We start from the raw sequence: 16,431 nt of genomic DNA, 5'->3' as shown, positions 1-16,431 counted from the left end.
ATTGACATTATAATGAAAAAACAATAATCAATCCAGTTTTATTGGGTAATTGAAGCCTAAGAGAATGATACAGCTACTGTTCTTATTTACAAATTCTAGAGAAGTGAATCATTGATGGATACCTGGTGACAAACTAAAAAAATTTCTATACAGAAAAGCATCTGCTCAGCATTTTGTTGATGAAGAATGATCTGTAGTTTTTGTAGCAGTAATGGATTTTTTGCTCTCATGAATCTTGGCATAGACAGTTCTTGTTCTGGCAGCCAACAACATGTCCAGCCCCAGTCCAAGGACACATGTTATGGCCATGATGACAAAGACAAGGCAGTAACAATGAGCCCCAATGCAGGTGTTGCCTCCTCCGTCATTGGCAGCGGCTTCGGCATCGTACAAATAACCAGCAAGCAGGCCGGAGAACAGGAAGGATCCCAGAGGAAGGTTGAGAATGAGGATGTTGTATACAAGACCATAATATTTGAGCCCAAAAAGTTCTGATGCAACTGGGACGGTTACTGTCAGGCGAACTCCATAGCATATTCCGACCAAGATTGAGCCAACATAGAGTGATCCTGGCAAGGCAAAGGCCATTATGACATATCCAGTGGCCATTAGAACTTGAGAAGCTGCATTCCAGAGAGGCCTTGGAGTCCCAAATTTCCTGCAAAAATCAAATAATTGTTTGAGAAATTAGATGGCATGGCAAGTGGTTGGATGATTATTTCAAAAAATTAGTAGGGAGGGAGAAGCAAAATTTAGTTACCAGATGTAGTATTCTGATAATAAACCTGAAGCAATGCGTCCAAAGAAACCCCAAATGCTGGTGAGAGAAACGAAAATGGACACATCAGGGTAGCCAAGAGCTAGCCCCATTTGTCCCATATTGTTCATCACACACATTCCAGTACCTACACCACAAAGAAATGACACAGACAATATCCAGAAGTCAAATGTTTGTACCATCTCAATGATTGTGTGATCCTCCCCAATCAATGGTCGTTTCCTGTCAAGATCCTCCAGCTTAACACCGGCAGTTGTTGTCTCCGGCTTCTTTGATTGGTTCAGAAGCAATGGCTCCTTCATTGGTTGCTCAATATCAGAGTTAGACCTTGGTTTGGATAGAATAGAGTACAATGGGACTCCCAATGGAGTGGCTAGAAGGGTAACAAGTCCTACTGCAAATATCAATGACAAAAACTGACCATGACTTCCAGTGATATCAAAGGCCAAGAGATAGACAGCTAATACGATAGCAATGCCATTGAAGATGTGGAAATATTGTGTTTCTTGTTGCAATTCACTTGGCCTTGAAGCCGGTGGGGTTTCATGGAGGAAGAAGACAGCAGTGAGGCAAACAACGGCAGGAACAACCGCAAGAATGAAGAGAAATGTAGAAGGGTCAGAAGAGAAGAGAGCTGTGCAGATATCTGTGAAGATTGCAGTGCTGAGTCCAACATAACCCTTAAGGATACCTGAGACCGGGCCACGATTTTTAGGAAAATTTCGCATGCAAGTCACTAGAACTGCTGTGTTCATCCATGTTGTGCTGTTGCCTCCCAGACACAGGAATATACACATCTGCAATAGGATACAATCCAGAGTCAGGTAATATCATACATACCGATAAAAAGACAGTGAGGCTTTGCAGGCACATGTTAATTTCCACTTTTAAGAATCAATGGAAATTCTATGTGGCTGATCATTAGCACAATTCTTCTGATGATAACATTCGATGTGGAAGCTTACCTGCCAGTATGGAAGAGGACGAATCCGCTGGCTGACAACAAGCCATTGAACTCCATATCCTATAAATCCTTCGAGTGATCCAATGATGAGTAGAACTGATGTTGGCAAACAATCGGAAGCAAAGCCAGAAAGAAGTCCAAAAGCCTTGCCAACATCTTTAGCGACTGAGAGATTGTTGAGCTCCAGCTGTGTAAGAGCCATTAGTGATTTCAATGCACCAGAGTAGTTAGCAAATGTGTAATTGTTGCCACAAATTGCCTGAACCCATATAGCTGTGACCAATCCTAGCCATTTTCCAGCATAAGTAGTAGAAAACAAAGGACCCATATTATCAAAGAAGGAAAGAGAGTTGAAATTCTTTTGCTGCGTATGAGCTGTTATGGGAACTATTGGCCATTGCTATTTATAGTTTTTGTTTTACCTTCATAATGGTATTCAAATTATACAAAACCAACTGTTCATCGTCAGACCATGGTTTTACAATCCCACGACTAGAATCAGTAGTTTCTCAGGGTCAAAGAAGTAGCAAAATGAAAGAGCAAAAAAAAAATGAAGCAGTCAGCTTTCAGTGGGACGCTATTAAAATATTGCAATGCGTTTAGCAGGTGCAAATGTTAAGAGGATGAATTTTGGATTTATAGGCAACGAGAGTTAACCTCTTTTGAGAAGAATAGTAATGATTTTACAATAATGGAGTTAATTTAGATCTGATTGTGTTATTATGTTAAGTATTTTAATAAATAAAGTGATATGACACGTATTAAAGATATTGCAGAGTTCGACAAAAGAAAAATATTACTTAATCTCTTATTAAATAAATAAATGTGAAATCTTAAAACTTATAAATATAAACCTTACATATGTCAATAGATAAAGTTATGAATATAAATTCTTACATAATCTCACATTAGATGACTTGTGCTGATTAAGTTTGCTGATAACTTCAACTCCTCAAGTCCAAAGGACAACGAGAAAAATTATCAGCGTAAGCTGCAGATTGTGGAAGAGGACTGCCTTGAATTCTATGGCTCTAATCACTCTCGTCCTCTCTTGTTTCCCACATGTAACGAGGCAAATCCAACAAGTAAAACCTCGTTGATCACCAGGTGCTGATCCCATGGGCTTAATTCCATAATTACTTTTCCAAATAATCTATAGTAGCTGGTGGGTCAAGTTGCTGCGGAAGGAGAATAAACAATTTGGCATGTCAAAATCAGCTGGAGTAGATAAGAATGGAAGTATGCTGGCTAGAGCTAGTAAACTGACCAGAAATACGGACTGAACCCCTAGGATTAAAGGCTTGCTCCCTTCTTCAGGTTTTAATTACGATGAGCTGTTGCTGTGGACCAGGGTGGCAAATTGTGACAAAAAAAAATTATATTATAATTAAGAATTAAAAAAAAAATTCACGACACAAATTACAAGCTTATTTGCAAATGGGCTATGGACAAAGAATTACACGAGTGCTATAAATTACTCGAAAGAGCTTAAGCTGAACACTTGCTTCGCTCAGAAAACAGGGCAGCCTTTAACGATGATCCCTTAGGCGGTTGGGCAAGAAGCCAAAGGACATCTATCCGAATCACTTCCCCACCAGCTAAGGCTGACATGCTCCATTCCTAAGCACAAGTATAGCAGTACCGCCATGAAGGCCAAACCAGCATCAAGTGCGCCAGAGAGAACATAGTTATGGCGACTCCACCAACCACGATGGTATCTGTAAGCAATAAAACCAGAGGCAAATCCAATGAGAACCCAACTGGTGTAGTTGACAGCAGTGGCTGGCGGCATGTTGACCGTCGCACCCAAGAGCACAGGCATTGTAATAAGTTTTATCCATGGCTTGTTTGGGAAAGTCTTAGTTGCAAGCCAAACAAGGACAGGAGCCACAGCTCCAGCTAAGAAGAACCAGTTTATGGCAGAGTAGTAGCCAAGATCACCAAAAATTCTGCGAGGTCCGATTAGCCCCCAGATAACAGAGGCGTCGTAGAACACATGATCACTAGGACAGGTCCATGGGCTGCCAGTAGGAAGCAATTCTCTGTTGCATATGTCTGGAACTGTAGCCATAAGCCACCATGCTGTTCCTAAATGCGCAAATGCTGAGATCATTGTACCACCCACCTGATAAGAATATCATACCATGAAAGATGAAGGCTATTGCAGGAAGAAAAACCTTAAAACATGAAGAGCTACTTTCTTATTTGGTTCTTATAGTAAGGAAAAAGAATCACGAGGAGACGGACCTGAGCTATGAACATGGCTCTAGGAGCAATCTTCATGTAATGACCAAGTTTGAAGTCTTGCAAAAAGGTGATCCCTTGTTTCATACTAATGTAACCATAAACTTTAAAGCACATACTAGCAACAGGATACCCTGGGTATATGTACCCGATTATATATTCTGTAAATATATTCAAAGCTGGTGTCTGCAAAATAAATTTTGTCCATGTCAGAATACTGAAATAAAACTAACAGAACAGATGGTGAAAATAACTAGCAGGTTGTTATTGAAATGGAAGAATTAATCACACATGCAAAGAATCTACCAAATCTAGATAAAATTGGCGATATGCACGAGAGGAGTAGAAGAAGAGGCAAAGAAGCGTCCAACTTTGAGCAATAATAATATTCATTTCAAAGCGTTAAGAACACACAATTTTTGGTAAAAAACAGTGAAATTTATTAAATACCCAGTCTATACCTGATTTGTTGTGGCAGCAATAACTCCAACAGGAAGAGTGAAGAATATGGCTAGACCACAAGCTAACAAAATACCCCACCATGGCAGCTGAAGTTGATCGTTGTAATACTGGCATGTAAATATGGTTGCCGAAATGTTTACTGCAAGGATGCACGTGAACCACCATTCAGGTACTTGCTTGTATTTTCTCATGAGCTTGGTATGCACATCCATCTTCTTCTCACGAAAGGCAGACTTGCTTAGTTGCCAAATTTCTCTACAACATTAAGAAAAGTGACTTTAACTTACTAACACAGACTAATGGTTCAAATCAGTTGGCAGATATCAGTTTTATGCCTTCTGTGCCTGATGGTATAATCTTGTCATACAAATATAAAGCGGGTGGACTATATGAACATTAAGCAACAACTTAAAATACATGCACATGTGGGGAGCAACATCAACATGCATTCTAAAGATTATTAAGCTTTATATGGCAGAGAAAAGCCTCTTGGTCAAGTAATTGGAATCTAAGATTCATCATAATGAACAAATGAGAGGGAATTGAATTATGCTTAATGGCTCAAGCAAACAGGTTAGCAGGCTTACCTCCCGTTAAAGATGATAACATGAACAACAGTGGCAGTCAAGCAAGCAAAGCCAACTCCATAAGACATGGCAAAGACGGTGCTAAGATACAGAGGGCCCTCACGCTCATATGCCTCCATGTCAATGTGGAAGTTGGAGTCTATAATAGCTGAAATGTTATAACTCTGGCCAGTAGAAGTAAACAAGCCATCTGAGAATATCGGGAAGTTCTTAGCCTTGAAGACATTAAGCCAATAAGCAATGGGGGTAATTATATACATGATAAGAGCGAAACCAGCAGCGATGTTGACAGTTGCAAACCAAGGGCTGGCAAGCGGACTTCCAAGGTAAGCGGATATGCTGGACCAATCAAATCCAATGGCACCAATTCCCAGGCCACGGAGCCCTGAACCTAACTGATGAGCTAAGATGGAAGTTGGGAATACCCAGCAAAGCCAGGACAGGGATGACAAAGCTGGGAAAAGGTAGCCTGGAAGCACATAGTAGGCAAAGCTGCAAATAAAAGCTATTAGGAAAAACTGGTTTCTTGTCAATCTGCCCTTAGCTCTCTCCTCTTTCTCGTGTAATGCCCTGTTGATGTCATGGTGTTTGTTAGTAGTACTTCAACATTAAAAATTCATTACCAAACAATAATACTCGGTAGATCGAACAAATGTAGTTGTAAACATGGTAAGACTTAGATTAACATTTTCCCTTCATCATTAATCATTTTTTAATTTTTTATATTTGATTTTCAATATTGAATAATAATCTCTCCGCATGAATCATGACATGATATTATTGAGCCTATTTATCTTAAATCTTAATTTTAAAAAAAAAATCTTGTAAAAAATGTGCGATAGTTGGATTCAGAGAATCTAGGAGATACCGTCGTGATTCCATTAGTCAATAATTAAGACAACGACAAAATTTATGAATCGGATAGGACAGCGTTAGGAACTTCGACAAGCACTAAGCCACTGTAGAACACGTGAGAAGACACTCATTGCAAGAAACTTTGACCGCTCGATCAATTGTCGCAATTTTTTATTAGACGGTCTGAGACACGGAAGCTTACCTAAAGAGGGAAACTTGGACCAGATTTTGGGGCCACCACATGGCGGCCGGCTCCACCAAGTAGCGTCGGAACACGCCGGCCCAGCCGAACCCCAGCACCTGCGTGGTAAAAACGACGAGCAACGCCACTAGAAACGACATCTCCTTCTTGTAAAAGATCTTCACGGTGCTGATTAAATGAATCGCGTAGACATTCCCTGCTCCGGAATTGGCGAAGATCGTGATCAGCACGTGCTCCTTCACGTTAAACGGCCCGGGATTGAGAGTGAACTCAAATTTCCGACCTTTGAAGAAAACTCTGTCGGTGACCATCGCTGCCATGAGGTGGCCGAGAGGGACCACCGCGATCTGGGCGGAGATGGAGGAGATGGAGAGAGGTTCTCGACGGTACCAGAAGAACTGGTTAAGAAAGGAGAGGAGGACGCAAGCTAGAGTGCCCAATATCCACGTACGAAACGTGAGAGTTGGGAGGGAAAGGTCGTCTATGGTCGGAACCGTGAGAGCCACTTGCTCGATAGGAGAGTTCTCGAGATCGTCCGGCGACAACGGGATTGAACCGGAGGCATCGGGTTGGATTTGGTCGGACCGAGACTTTTGAACTGCGCATGAGTTGTTTGGAGTGGAGGGAAGTCAGAAAGAAAGCGCGAGAAAGTGAAGGACAATAGTTTGCTGGAAAATCAAAACAGAAAGAAAAGAGAGGTTTGCGTTTCTTACTGAGAGGAGCCGTGACTTCGTTAATGGCGGTCGTCATCGTTAACGGTTGTTCCCGTTTCCCGGAATTCAAAATGTGTATCAAAGGGCTTGCTAATTTGGGAGGTCAAAGCCCAAAGACAAGAACGGGCTGGACATTGCCTAATCAGCTCTCAACCTAACCATTGGTTTTTAAGGTGGCCTGAGCCTGAGGTCATTGATGTATCTGTCCCGCTTCTAGGACAAGATACATTTTCTTCATTGATGATTAATTAGTTGGTAAACCTTGATTACAATATCCAGATATGGCCAATTTGGGATAAAAGGAAATGTTAAAAATGTTAATAAAAATATTATTATGTTATTTATTTTTTATAATTTATTTAGTAATATGACGTTAATTTTAGTGATCTATATGGATATTCAATAACTTAACATTACTGAAATATTAGATATTAAATTAGTGAATTATCAAATAGTTTAATAACTTTTGTCATGCAAAATCAGTAACTTAAGAGTTAATGAAATATTAAATACAGTGTTAATTTATTAGTAATCTAAATAAATATTCAGTAATTTAGGATCACTGAAATATTAGATAGTGAGATATTGCAAACATATCAAATAGTTTTATAGCTTTTCAGTACCACTGGCCTGCAACATCAGTAAACTCAAAATACATGATTATTTTTCATAAATTTCATTATTTCTAATAAACTTCTATGGATATTCAATAAGATTTCGTTACTGAAATATTAAATATGGTGTTACCTTTTAGAGATATATACTAAAATTCTCAAATATCGGAAAGTGTTTCTAGTAACCTTGATCTGCAGAATCAGTAACTTCGAAATACATGCAATGCGAAGCATCGTTAATTCGTTATGAACTGCCCACACTCCCCTCTCTGCGGTTATAACATGCATCATTCCATCTGGCAGCGAGCAGGGTCCAATACCAATAGCGTTGAAACAGGCAGCAGTTGAGATCGAAGAGGCGGAAATGCAGCATCGAGGAGATGATTCTCTGCAATAAGAAATGTATTCGATTCTGAGAGAGAGAAGAAGGGAGGAATGGAAGCAATGAGGAACATTTCACCCACAAGCAAAGAGACCATTCTCTAGTAAATCAGTAACTAATGCATGGAAGCTACAGTTATATGGCTAACATGCAGCATGAGTAGTATGAGTACACATAGCAAATTTATCTTTCAAGTGATCTGAAAAGAAACAAACCCTGAACCTTTTTTTTGGGCTAAGCCGAAGAGATTTTATTAAGATTCCAAAAGAAACACAAAAGTTATAGTAGAGAATTGAAGGAACCTGACCTCAAGTGGCCAGTTTTGTGACCTTAGCCACAAAGAGTCCACTAGTTTGTGATGTCAATGGATCAAAGCGTAGGGTCTTTGGTATCCTCCCACACTTACAGGGCCACCCTTCAGCTTCATCAATTTCCTGTAGTTCTGCAGGATCCAAAGGCAATATCTCTATCCCATAAGATTGAAAGAAAAAGATAACAAGGCTCTATGTTTCAAGACACCTTTTTCTCATATGAGAGTTTAAAGTATCAACGGCCCTAACCTGCAGAAGCATTTTCCTTGAGGAAGTGCTCTACTATGTCTTCATTCTGAGCAACCGTCAAACTAATTGATGTAGAGAATAAAAGAAAAGCAAACATAACATCATTTTGGTTCTTTTATGCGAGTATGTGCACTATAAAATTTACAAGCCATGAGAAATGCCAATGAAATGCACCTGCAAGTGCTGTAGACAAGCAACCCCCCAACTTTCAGCAATCTAAAGCCATTCCTTAGAAGTTTTAACTGCAAGACAACAAATATACTCGATGTTAGACGAAGAAAAGACTGAAAATAAAAGTGAGAGTATTTACTAGCCTCCCGATGGTAAGCAACTAGAATAGTGAACAGGATGAAATGAATAATGGGAAGAAGAGAATGAGCAGTTCTCTCAATCAAATATAATTTCGGAAGCCTAAAATTAAAAATATACCATATCGTGATGGAAAAAAGATATTACCTGAAGTACAGTTAAACTATCTGTTCTCTCTGCATCCAATACACGACGTTGAAGCGTTCTCCAGCCCCAATGTTCAAATTTTTGGATGTGTCTAACTGATCCATCATGAGTGCACTCTGCATCCACAAGCACCTGAATTAAGTTGGAAATATTTATTAGCTTGCATTTGCGAGAGAGAACGAAAAAATAACATTTTAAATTGCCAGCTGATTTTAAACTAAATGCAACTTCACCTTGTCATAACCACAGCTTGAAACTTCAAGATCAGACATGGTTTTAGATAGTTCATTTTTACTAAGCCCAACTACTCCAGAATGCTGTCCATAAAAGATAAGTTCAGGATTTTCACTCACTGCAACCAATTGTGAAGACTTGGCTTCCCTTGCTTTAGCAGCTCTTTTCCTTTCTTTCCAAGGTCTCCTGGAAGTCCACTCCCTAAATTTGTCATCCTTATCCTCAAATGCAGATTCACCTATTTAATACTAGACAAAGGAATACGTCATAGCACATAGACATGTATGTAAAGAGTTCTTGAAAAAAAAATGATTTATTACATGATCTAGAAACTGAATCAACCCTCACAGGAGCAAGAGAAAATGTTGTTCCATCAGCAACAAATAGTCGGCACCGATCACCCAAGGAATATTTCTGCAATATTGTTCTACAAGCTGCTAAACGATGTCTTGCAACATCAACACCAGTTACAGAACCCGAATCACCAAGGAGATCCAACATCATACAAACTTTAGCACCTGAAAGGCAAATGTGATAAATAAAGTAGGCAAAACATTCTAGATGAATACAACATCCTATGCTGAGCTGAATCTACAAAATCACTTGAGAATCCAATCCAATCCTACAACATCCTATGCTGAGCTGAATCTACAAAATCACTTGAGAATCCAATCCAATCCTACAACATCCTATGCTGAGCTGAATCTACAAAATCACTTAGATCATCCAATCCTACAACATCCTATGCTGAGCTGAATCTACAAAATCACTTGAGAATCCAATCCAATCCTACAACATCCTATGCTGAGCTGAATCTACAAAATCACTTGAGAATCCAATCCAATCCTACAACATCCTATCCTTTAAAACCAAATCTTTCCTGAAATAAACAATCTAGCTTCTTTATATTTGTCAGTCATAAGAAGAGGAAGTATACGCACAAATATAGTTCTCAGTAATAATCAAACCAACAAACAAAGCATTCTAAACAGAATCACAGACATAAACCCCATCCAAGATTTGTGCAACACTTGATATTAGAACGTGCCCTTCAAGATGGAAAACAGATATTGCACTTTGCAGTTGGTTTGGACTTTATCAAGTCTCCCATTCCTTTGCCACAGTGAAGGGTTTGTGCAAATATACCAGACCAGTTGACTATAAATAATCACAGGAAAAAAAGATCAATTACCGGGAGCAGCACATAGATCAAGAACATGATCCCCAGGGGAGATTTTCAAAGCTGAGACAGCAGCTCCGGAAGCAGCGTCAATTCCATAGATCTGAAAGACCAAAACAAGTAGTTGAAAGAACAAGAACATTGAAAGATATGCAAAAGAGTAAATGCTTGACAATCATGACAATGCCTAAAAGGACAAAGAGACAAACACTAAAGAGTGAAATTTCAAAACTACAAACTGCAACCATCTCTTAAAACAGTTCTATAGGATAAGAGGGAATAAAGTGACCAGAATCACTTTATATATGCAATATCAGACAAAATTCAAGACCTTATCACCATTGATTTAATAAAAGCATAAATATCAAGGTTCCATCAATCAAGGAAACTAAGCTAAAATATCACCGCCAAGTATTGATATGACTTCCATATTCCTCACCTTTCCATCCTGGTATGCCTTTGAATTAGCAATCTGAATATCAGGTGGAAGAGAATAAAAACCAGGTAACCAATCCACTTTCCTAAGCTTACACTTCATCTCAGCTTCAATTTCTTCAAGTTCAGCTTCACACCCAGGTTTCAACCTTTACCCCAAACACAAAAAGCCAAAATTACACAAGCAAACTAATGACTTGCAAATCAACCCAAACAAGGCAGCAACAAATAAAAACAAAAAATGAAACCAAATACAACCAAAGGCGTGTGCGTCAGCTTTACAGATGAAAACAATCTTAAATCAAAGTTACCTTACGTAACGAGGGGTTGAATCAGAGGCTGTATAAATTGAAGGGTCGATTCCATTTTCTTCGAGAAAGTTAAGGAAGGCTTCTGGCAGTGGCAAGTTCGAAATTTCATCCATCACCGAACGGAAAAGGTTTTTGCCAAAGAAGCGCCAGCGGTGGCAGTGTTCGGGAACTCGTTGGAAACCGTAGACAAACCCTTCCATAGAATAACTAAAACGCACCGTGTTGACTGTTTGAAAAACGACGACGTTCCTACTCAGAGCTAGCGCCTTCTATCGGACGCTTATTTTACCGGACTGTTCATCAGAAATCTGAAGCTCAGCTTAAACAAGTTCAATAAAAAACAAAAAAAGAAGCAAAGGAAGATAGCAATGAGAGAAGCTTGGCTTGGATTTTCCTTAGTAATTATTGCTTATTTGATCGAATTAGCTTCTTCTACCGTTGTCTTGAAGCCCTTCTCCCTTTCCTTCACCGACCTTCCCGCCAAATTCGGTAACTTCTCTTCTGCCTTTCTCCTGTTTGTTTACTAGGAAAATGCAGGAAAGCTTGAAAAAAAAAAAACAAACCTTTTCAAGCTTAAATTGTTTTACTGCTCTACTCTGAGCTAAAACTTCTTGCAAGAAAAAAAAAGTTAACTGCTTTTTCTTTTTCTGTATGTTCTTTAGCTCGTGGCATGAATAACTCGGGAGTTTGCGGAGCACTAGAAGTGGCGGATCCCTTGGATGCTTGTACTCCGCTCCGGAACGAATTCAGTTCGAACAGAACTGACCCGGTAAAGCTTGCTTTGATAATTCGGGGCGATTGTTCTTTCGAGGAGAAAATCCGAAACGCTCAAAGGGGGGGTTTTTCTGCTGCAATTGTTTACGATGATAGAAATGGAGGCAATTTAGTCTACAGTAAGTTAATTTGCTCTCTAACTTTTCATTCAAAGTTAGAAGATTATTTAATTTAATGGAAAATTAGCTTAAAGGAGCTCTTTGTGTGTGTGTGTGTGAAGTGATGATGAACCCTAAAGGAATAGAAGTGCAAGCTGTTTTCGTTTCGAAATCTGCCGGTGAATTTTTGAAAGATCATGCGAAAGGGGAAATGGGAGAATGCTGCATCTATGCGCAGCAGAATGGGAGGGCGTGGACGGTATTTGCTATCTGTTTTCTATCACTTGTTGTTATAGCAGTTTTCTTGGTGATAGCCTTCATTGCCCCCAGAAGCTTGTCAAATTGGCGAGGAAGGAACTCAGTAAGAAGTGTGGATACCAAGATGGTCGAAGCTCTTCCCCGTGTCACGTTTAGTTCTGCTCGTTTGAGTCAGTGCTGCACTGGAGAAACTTGTGCAATTTGCCTCGAGGATTATGAGGATGGGGAAATTCTTAAAGTTCTTCCTTGTCAACATGGTGGGATTTTGCTCCTGTAGCTTATTTCTAGTCTTTATGTCACATTTTGCAGTGTATGTTTTACTTGTGGTGGGTAATTTAACATTCTTTTAGCTCCCAGGAGGGATCTCTTTGCTGTTACAGGCTAGCTTGATTTTCATGAGGTTGAGGAGTTCAACTGTTTAAAATGTAGAAACTGGAAGATACATGATATTTAGTCTATGCTAAATTCTTTGTTGTGAAGTGCGCAGATTTTCACAAATTTCAAAAATATGAGAAAGAATGAACTAGAGGAACTTTTTTAATTTATAATGCAATAGACCGCAGTTTCTGCATTCATGCACATATTCAATCATTTAGTTAGAAAGGCTCTGACAGCACAATTTAAATGAATCCTGTCGTTCTGTATTTTTAGAATTGTTGTTTGCAGACAGATGAATGCCACATGCAAAACTTGTTTCCCCAATCATTTTTTATTTAACTTGTTGTTTCCTTACTCTGGCATTATGTGATTAGATATCACTTAATCAACATGAAAGTTGCTCGCAGATTTTCATTCAAGCTGTGTGGAGTCATGGCTGACTAAGTGGGGAACATTCTGCCCTGTTTGCAAACTCGATATGGCAACCAAAATTGCATATTCTGAGGTTAGTGAGCAAAGGCCATAGTTGTATCTTTGTGTTTAGTGGTGCAACTTAATTCTTCTCATTGAATATTCACATTCTAGAGTTACATCCCCTGTCATAGGCATGCTTCTTGTATTGTGAGCTAAATTGTTTATAAGCTATTGTAGAGATGGAATCATATGTAATTATGGATTTACTGGAAGAACTTAAGGAGACTTCTATAATGGCTTTTTGCAGATGAAATGAAGCAGACATTTTGCATGTGTCACTGTTTAGTTATGATTTTAAAACTGGCGATTGGTAACTTTTTATACTGGATGTTGCATATTCTATCTGATTTTATGGTCATACTAAGCTCCATGAGCATTTGATTAGCTAAGTACATACATAGAAGTTGTTTATGAAAGTCAGGGAAATAGTTGTACACTTTTTTTTTTTTTTGAAAATTCATGATATATTGAAACAGAGGGAAGTAAAAATTTTGATAGCTTATTGGTTATGTTATTTGCACAAATTTTGATAGCTTGTTGAGCATCAGACATCTATGCAATTCCAATATGATAAAAGTACATGTCAGACTCATCTTTTCTTTAAAAACATGAATAGGATTTACTGCACAAGGCTTATTCATGTTACAAAAAGTGTGCATAAACTAACGCCTAAGCCAGCCTACAGTTAGCTTTTGCACTTGTGTTTCGGTTTTGGTTGAGTCGATTTGTCCTTAGCAGTTTGAGATTGTAGGAAGTCATGCTTCTTCTTAGTCTTGGTTATGGAAGTCTTTTCTTAGTCTAGCAGTTGAGGGACATAAATAGCAGTGGGGACAAAATGTCCCTATTGATACTAGAACTTGGTCTAATTGTGCAAGGGTGGCATTTGGTGGTGGAAAATATTACTTGAATGGCCAGTCTGTTTAGCTTTGTTACATGTCATGAAGACATATTTTTTTGTCTACATTCTCACCTAAATTGCAAGATAAGAATCTCTACCCAATATGTTTTATCATTACCCAAATCTGTTTTTCTTTCGTCTGACAGATCAAGCGGAGTAGCCGGGTTTAGAATCAATAATTGGGCATGATCATTTGGCTTTCTTTTCAAGTTGGGTATGAAGTAAACATCCGTCAAATGGATTATATGAATCATGTAAATTCCTTTTTCCCCAGATGCCTCTGATTTTGTTTTCTTCCTAACATTATGTTTCAGTGTGCTTTCTGCTCGGGAGGGACATCCCCATCAGAAGTTTATTTCTTCACCTGTCTCTTCAAAGTATAGACAAGAGGTCCGGGACGATGCTGATGTAGTCTCTTAATGTGAAGTCGGTAAAATTGTTGCAGTGTGATGTCCAACTAATCTTCTTGCCCGGCATCAAAATGATCCTCAGGCATCTTGCCAACCAAAACCTAACAGTCTTGCCTGCACAAAATCCTTGTAAATGGTTCTTCAGCTTTAGTTCAAATGGCTGAAATTTTTACAAGCCGTCTGCCATACTTGTTTGTATAATAAAATGCTCATGTTCCAAGATGGCTCATCCTCCTATGTTTCACCTAGCAGGATTTCTTTCATTATCGCATGAATGCAGCTTTGGGGTAAAATATTAAAAAAGAAGAAAGAAAGAGAGAAAAAAGGAAGGCAATTTTCTTGTAATTCTTTTCTCAATCAGTGAGCACCTTGACAATAATCATTCATTGATTGACAATAATCATTTTCTTGTAATTGATGAATAACAAAAAGAAGAAATAAAGGCAATCATTCATTTATTGGCAATTTATTACTCTTTTTTGGTCCACATTATTGGTAAAATTGTAAGGGTACAGTCGGAGAAGCACCAGAAACAAACTTCATGGGAGGGGAGTGGGAGTCTGAGTAAGTCCCGACAGAAAAGGATCGATGGTTGGTTGCACTTCCTTTGTCCAGATGACGTGGCACCATGTCACTGGTGCCTGCTTACTGGGAGTTAATACAGGTCGTTATCCTCACCCATCCCATAGAAATGGATGAAAGTGCGGCAACAATCAGCTGCGGTTAACAAACAGTATATCTTCTAGTAACTTGAAGCAGTCTCAGCCCACTTGTTTCCATCTTCACCAGGTTTTAGTTTTTCCGAGGCAAAAGAAACCAAGGAAACAGCCGCAGGATCTGAGAAACAACGGCAGGAAGTCAGCAAAGACTTTAACATATATAAAAGAGAATTTCGTATCCGTCATGGGTTCTCTGGATAAAAGGTGACTGTTTTTCCTTTTTTGACAGCATCTGGTTTCTAAGAATAGTTGGTGCAGAAACTTTGATATGGGTGTTTCTTTCGTTGTCTTCCCTTGTGGGTTGTTTCTGTTTCTTCTTATCTTTTGCAGCTCAGGATCAGAAGTTGTTACCATTGATGTTATTCAAGCAAAAAGCTTGCTTCAGTCAGGCTATGGTTATATTGATGTCAGGTAACAGGATTCTTCGAGTCTTTTGTTCATCAACAGGGTTCTTAACTTTTAGTTTTTCCTTTTTTTTTTTGGTAATGAATTTCCTTTTAAGTTTGTGTTTTCGGATTCATTTGTAATAACAGGACAGTGGAAGAGTACAAGAAGGGACATGTGGATGCAGAGAAGATCCTGAATATCCCGTACATGTTCAACACACCAGAAGGTCTAACCTTTAGTTTCTCACAACTGCAAGCTTGTTCTTCATCCTTAAAACTCTGTGGTTTTGGAATTGGTGAAAGTGTAATGAAGCTGATTGTGTACTGCAGGTAGGGTGAAGAATCCTGAATTCCTGAAGCAGGTTTCATCATTTTGCAAGGAGGACGATCTTCTCGTTGTGGTAATTTTGAATTCATTATTTGCTCTCTATAAATGTTATGGAGTTTAATTCTTTGTTTTTCTTTTAGGGCTGCCAAAGTGGGGTCAGATCCCTTTATGCAACTGCTGATCTCCTTACAATAGTAAGTTTATTCAGTTAAAAACTTTCAGACAGAATTTCCCAGGTCCTTGATCAGGGGCCTTAGACCAGAACTAATTAACTGTACTCATTGACATGGCAGGGCTTTAAGAATGTGAGCAACATGGGAGGTGGTTATCTTGCTTGGGTGGATAATGGGTTTCCTCTGAAGATGGAGGAGCCTGTAAAAGTAGAAGACAAGCACAAAGAAGAGCTGTGATTGTTGTCATGTTGTTCATGTAGTTTTCAACAGGGAAAAAGCAAATTTATTACTATTATTTCCCCTTCTCTCTTCTCCCTGTCTAGAAAGATCCTGTCCAGTTTGCCACCCAATGTTAAATTATTATTATTTTATGGAAAACCCTGTTTGCACTTATTGGGTACAACTGCTTTCCTTTGGCTTCTTGTGCACTAAGCAACGCAGAGAAAAAACAACTATGACCCAGTTGAATTCTATCTTCTCTACGCCACAGTAGTCAAATTCAATGGTTTAATGCTGCGTGTGACTCTATTTTCAAGACCAGAAACTATTTCTGAGACT

At 39.0% G+C, this 16,431-nt stretch overlaps 4 protein-coding genes across 7 annotated transcripts; 1 reads left to right on the top strand and 3 right to left on the bottom strand.

The window, feature by feature from the left end:
• On the bottom strand, positions 11 to 2,070 carry LOC18610755 (protein NUCLEAR FUSION DEFECTIVE 4). Its single transcript, XM_007046615.2, has 3 exons — positions 1,744 to 2,070; positions 761 to 1,575; positions 11 to 658 (listed from the first exon to the last, which is right to left on the bottom strand). The coding sequence occupies exons 1-3, from the start codon at positions 2,068 to 2,070 to the stop codon at positions 166 to 168; spliced, it is 1,635 nt and encodes a 544-aa protein (XP_007046677.2). The 3' UTR covers positions 11 to 165.
• Positions 3,103 to 6,842, bottom strand: LOC18610754 (oligopeptide transporter 7). Its single transcript, XM_018124548.1, has 6 exons — positions 6,806 to 6,842; positions 6,093 to 6,690; positions 5,036 to 5,605; positions 4,448 to 4,703; positions 3,990 to 4,172; positions 3,103 to 3,867 (listed from the first exon to the last, which is right to left on the bottom strand). Exons 1-6 carry the CDS (start codon positions 6,840 to 6,842, stop codon positions 3,286 to 3,288), a joined length of 2,226 nt encoding a protein of 741 aa, XP_017980037.1. The 3' UTR covers positions 3,103 to 3,285.
• Positions 7,389 to 11,189, bottom strand: LOC18610753 (ribosomal RNA small subunit methyltransferase B). 4 transcript variants are annotated; one of them, XM_018124558.1, is made up of 10 exons: positions 10,978 to 11,189; positions 10,671 to 10,815; positions 10,244 to 10,334; positions 9,372 to 9,569; positions 9,051 to 9,289; positions 8,818 to 8,949; positions 8,536 to 8,603; positions 8,362 to 8,423; positions 8,109 to 8,243; positions 7,389 to 7,831 (listed from the first exon to the last, which is right to left on the bottom strand). In XM_018124558.1, the coding sequence occupies exons 1-9, from the start codon at positions 11,175 to 11,177 to the stop codon at positions 8,110 to 8,112; spliced, it is 1,269 nt and encodes a 422-aa protein (XP_017980047.1). In that variant the 5' UTR covers positions 11,178 to 11,189; the 3' UTR covers positions 7,389 to 7,831; position 8,109. The 4 variants fall into 4 exon arrangements, with proteins under 4 accessions (XP_017980047.1, XP_007046669.2, XP_017980055.1 ...); XM_007046607.2 differs by having other exon boundaries at positions 7,389 to 7,807; XM_018124566.1 differs by having other exon boundaries at positions 9,171 to 9,289.
• Positions 11,057 to 16,273, top strand: LOC18610751 (receptor homology region, transmembrane domain- and RING domain-containing protein 1). The gene is made up of 11 exons (XM_018116625.1): positions 11,057 to 11,466; positions 11,640 to 11,870; positions 11,972 to 12,364; positions 12,893 to 12,990; positions 14,004 to 14,021; positions 14,970 to 15,190; positions 15,317 to 15,397; positions 15,520 to 15,599; positions 15,703 to 15,773; positions 15,841 to 15,894; positions 15,994 to 16,273. The coding sequence occupies exons 1-11, from the start codon at positions 11,346 to 11,348 to the stop codon at positions 16,108 to 16,110; spliced, it is 1,485 nt and encodes a 494-aa protein (XP_017972114.1). The 5' UTR covers positions 11,057 to 11,345; the 3' UTR covers positions 16,111 to 16,273.

The sequence above is a fragment of the Theobroma cacao genome, chromosome 1 (genome assembly GCF_000208745.1).
Source record: "Theobroma cacao cultivar B97-61/B2 chromosome 1, Criollo_cocoa_genome_V2, whole genome shotgun sequence".
In the NCBI taxonomy this organism is placed as follows: domain Eukaryota; kingdom Viridiplantae; phylum Streptophyta; class Magnoliopsida; order Malvales; family Malvaceae; genus Theobroma; species Theobroma cacao.
This window is presented reverse-complemented; position numbering and strand designations above follow the sequence as displayed.

Bases quoted from the DNA above. Each gene is read 5' to 3' on its own strand.
- LOC18610755 (XM_007046615.2), bottom strand. From the start codon at position 2,070: ATGGGTCCTTTGTTTTCTACTACTTATGCTGGAAAATGGCTAGGATTG. The intron at 1,576-1,743 runs GTAAGCTTCCAC...ATCCTATTGCAG, and splicing joins GTCCTCTTCCATACTGGCAG to ATGTGTATATTCCTGTGTCT. The intron at 659-760 runs GTAACTAAATTT...TGATTTTTGCAG, and splicing joins TTATCAGAATACTACATCTG to GAAATTTGGGACTCCAAGGC.
- LOC18610754 (XM_018124548.1), bottom strand. From the start codon at position 6,842: ATGACGACCGCCATTAACGAAGTCACGGCTCCTCTCA. The intron at 4,704-5,035 runs GTAAGCCTGCTA...TTAATGTTGTAG, and splicing joins GTTATCATCTTTAACGGGAG to AGAAATTTGGCAACTAAGCA. The intron at 4,173-4,447 runs GTATAGACTGGG...TTTATTTTGCAG, and splicing joins TTGCTGCCACAACAAATCAG to ACACCAGCTTTGAATATATT.
- LOC18610753 (XM_018124558.1), bottom strand. From the start codon at position 11,177: ATGGAAGGGTTTGTCTACGGTTTCCAACGAGTTCCCGAACACTGCCAC. The intron at 9,570-10,243 runs GTAATTGATCTT...TTTGCCTTTCAG, and splicing joins TGATCTATGTGCTGCTCCCG to GTGCTAAAGTTTGTATGATG. The intron at 8,604-8,817 runs GTAATATCTTTT...GTTGTCTTGCAG, and splicing joins ATAGTTTAACTGTACTTCAG to TTAAAACTTCTAAGGAATGG.
- LOC18610751 (XM_018116625.1), top strand. From the start codon at position 11,346: ATGAGAGAAGCTTGGCTTGGATTTTCCTTAGTAATTATTGCTTATTTG. The intron at 11,467-11,639 runs GTAACTTCTCTT...TATGTTCTTTAG, and splicing joins CGACCTTCCCGCCAAATTCG to CTCGTGGCATGAATAACTCG. The intron at 15,600-15,702 runs GTCTAACCTTTA...TGTGTACTGCAG, and splicing joins CATGTTCAACACACCAGAAG to GTAGGGTGAAGAATCCTGAA.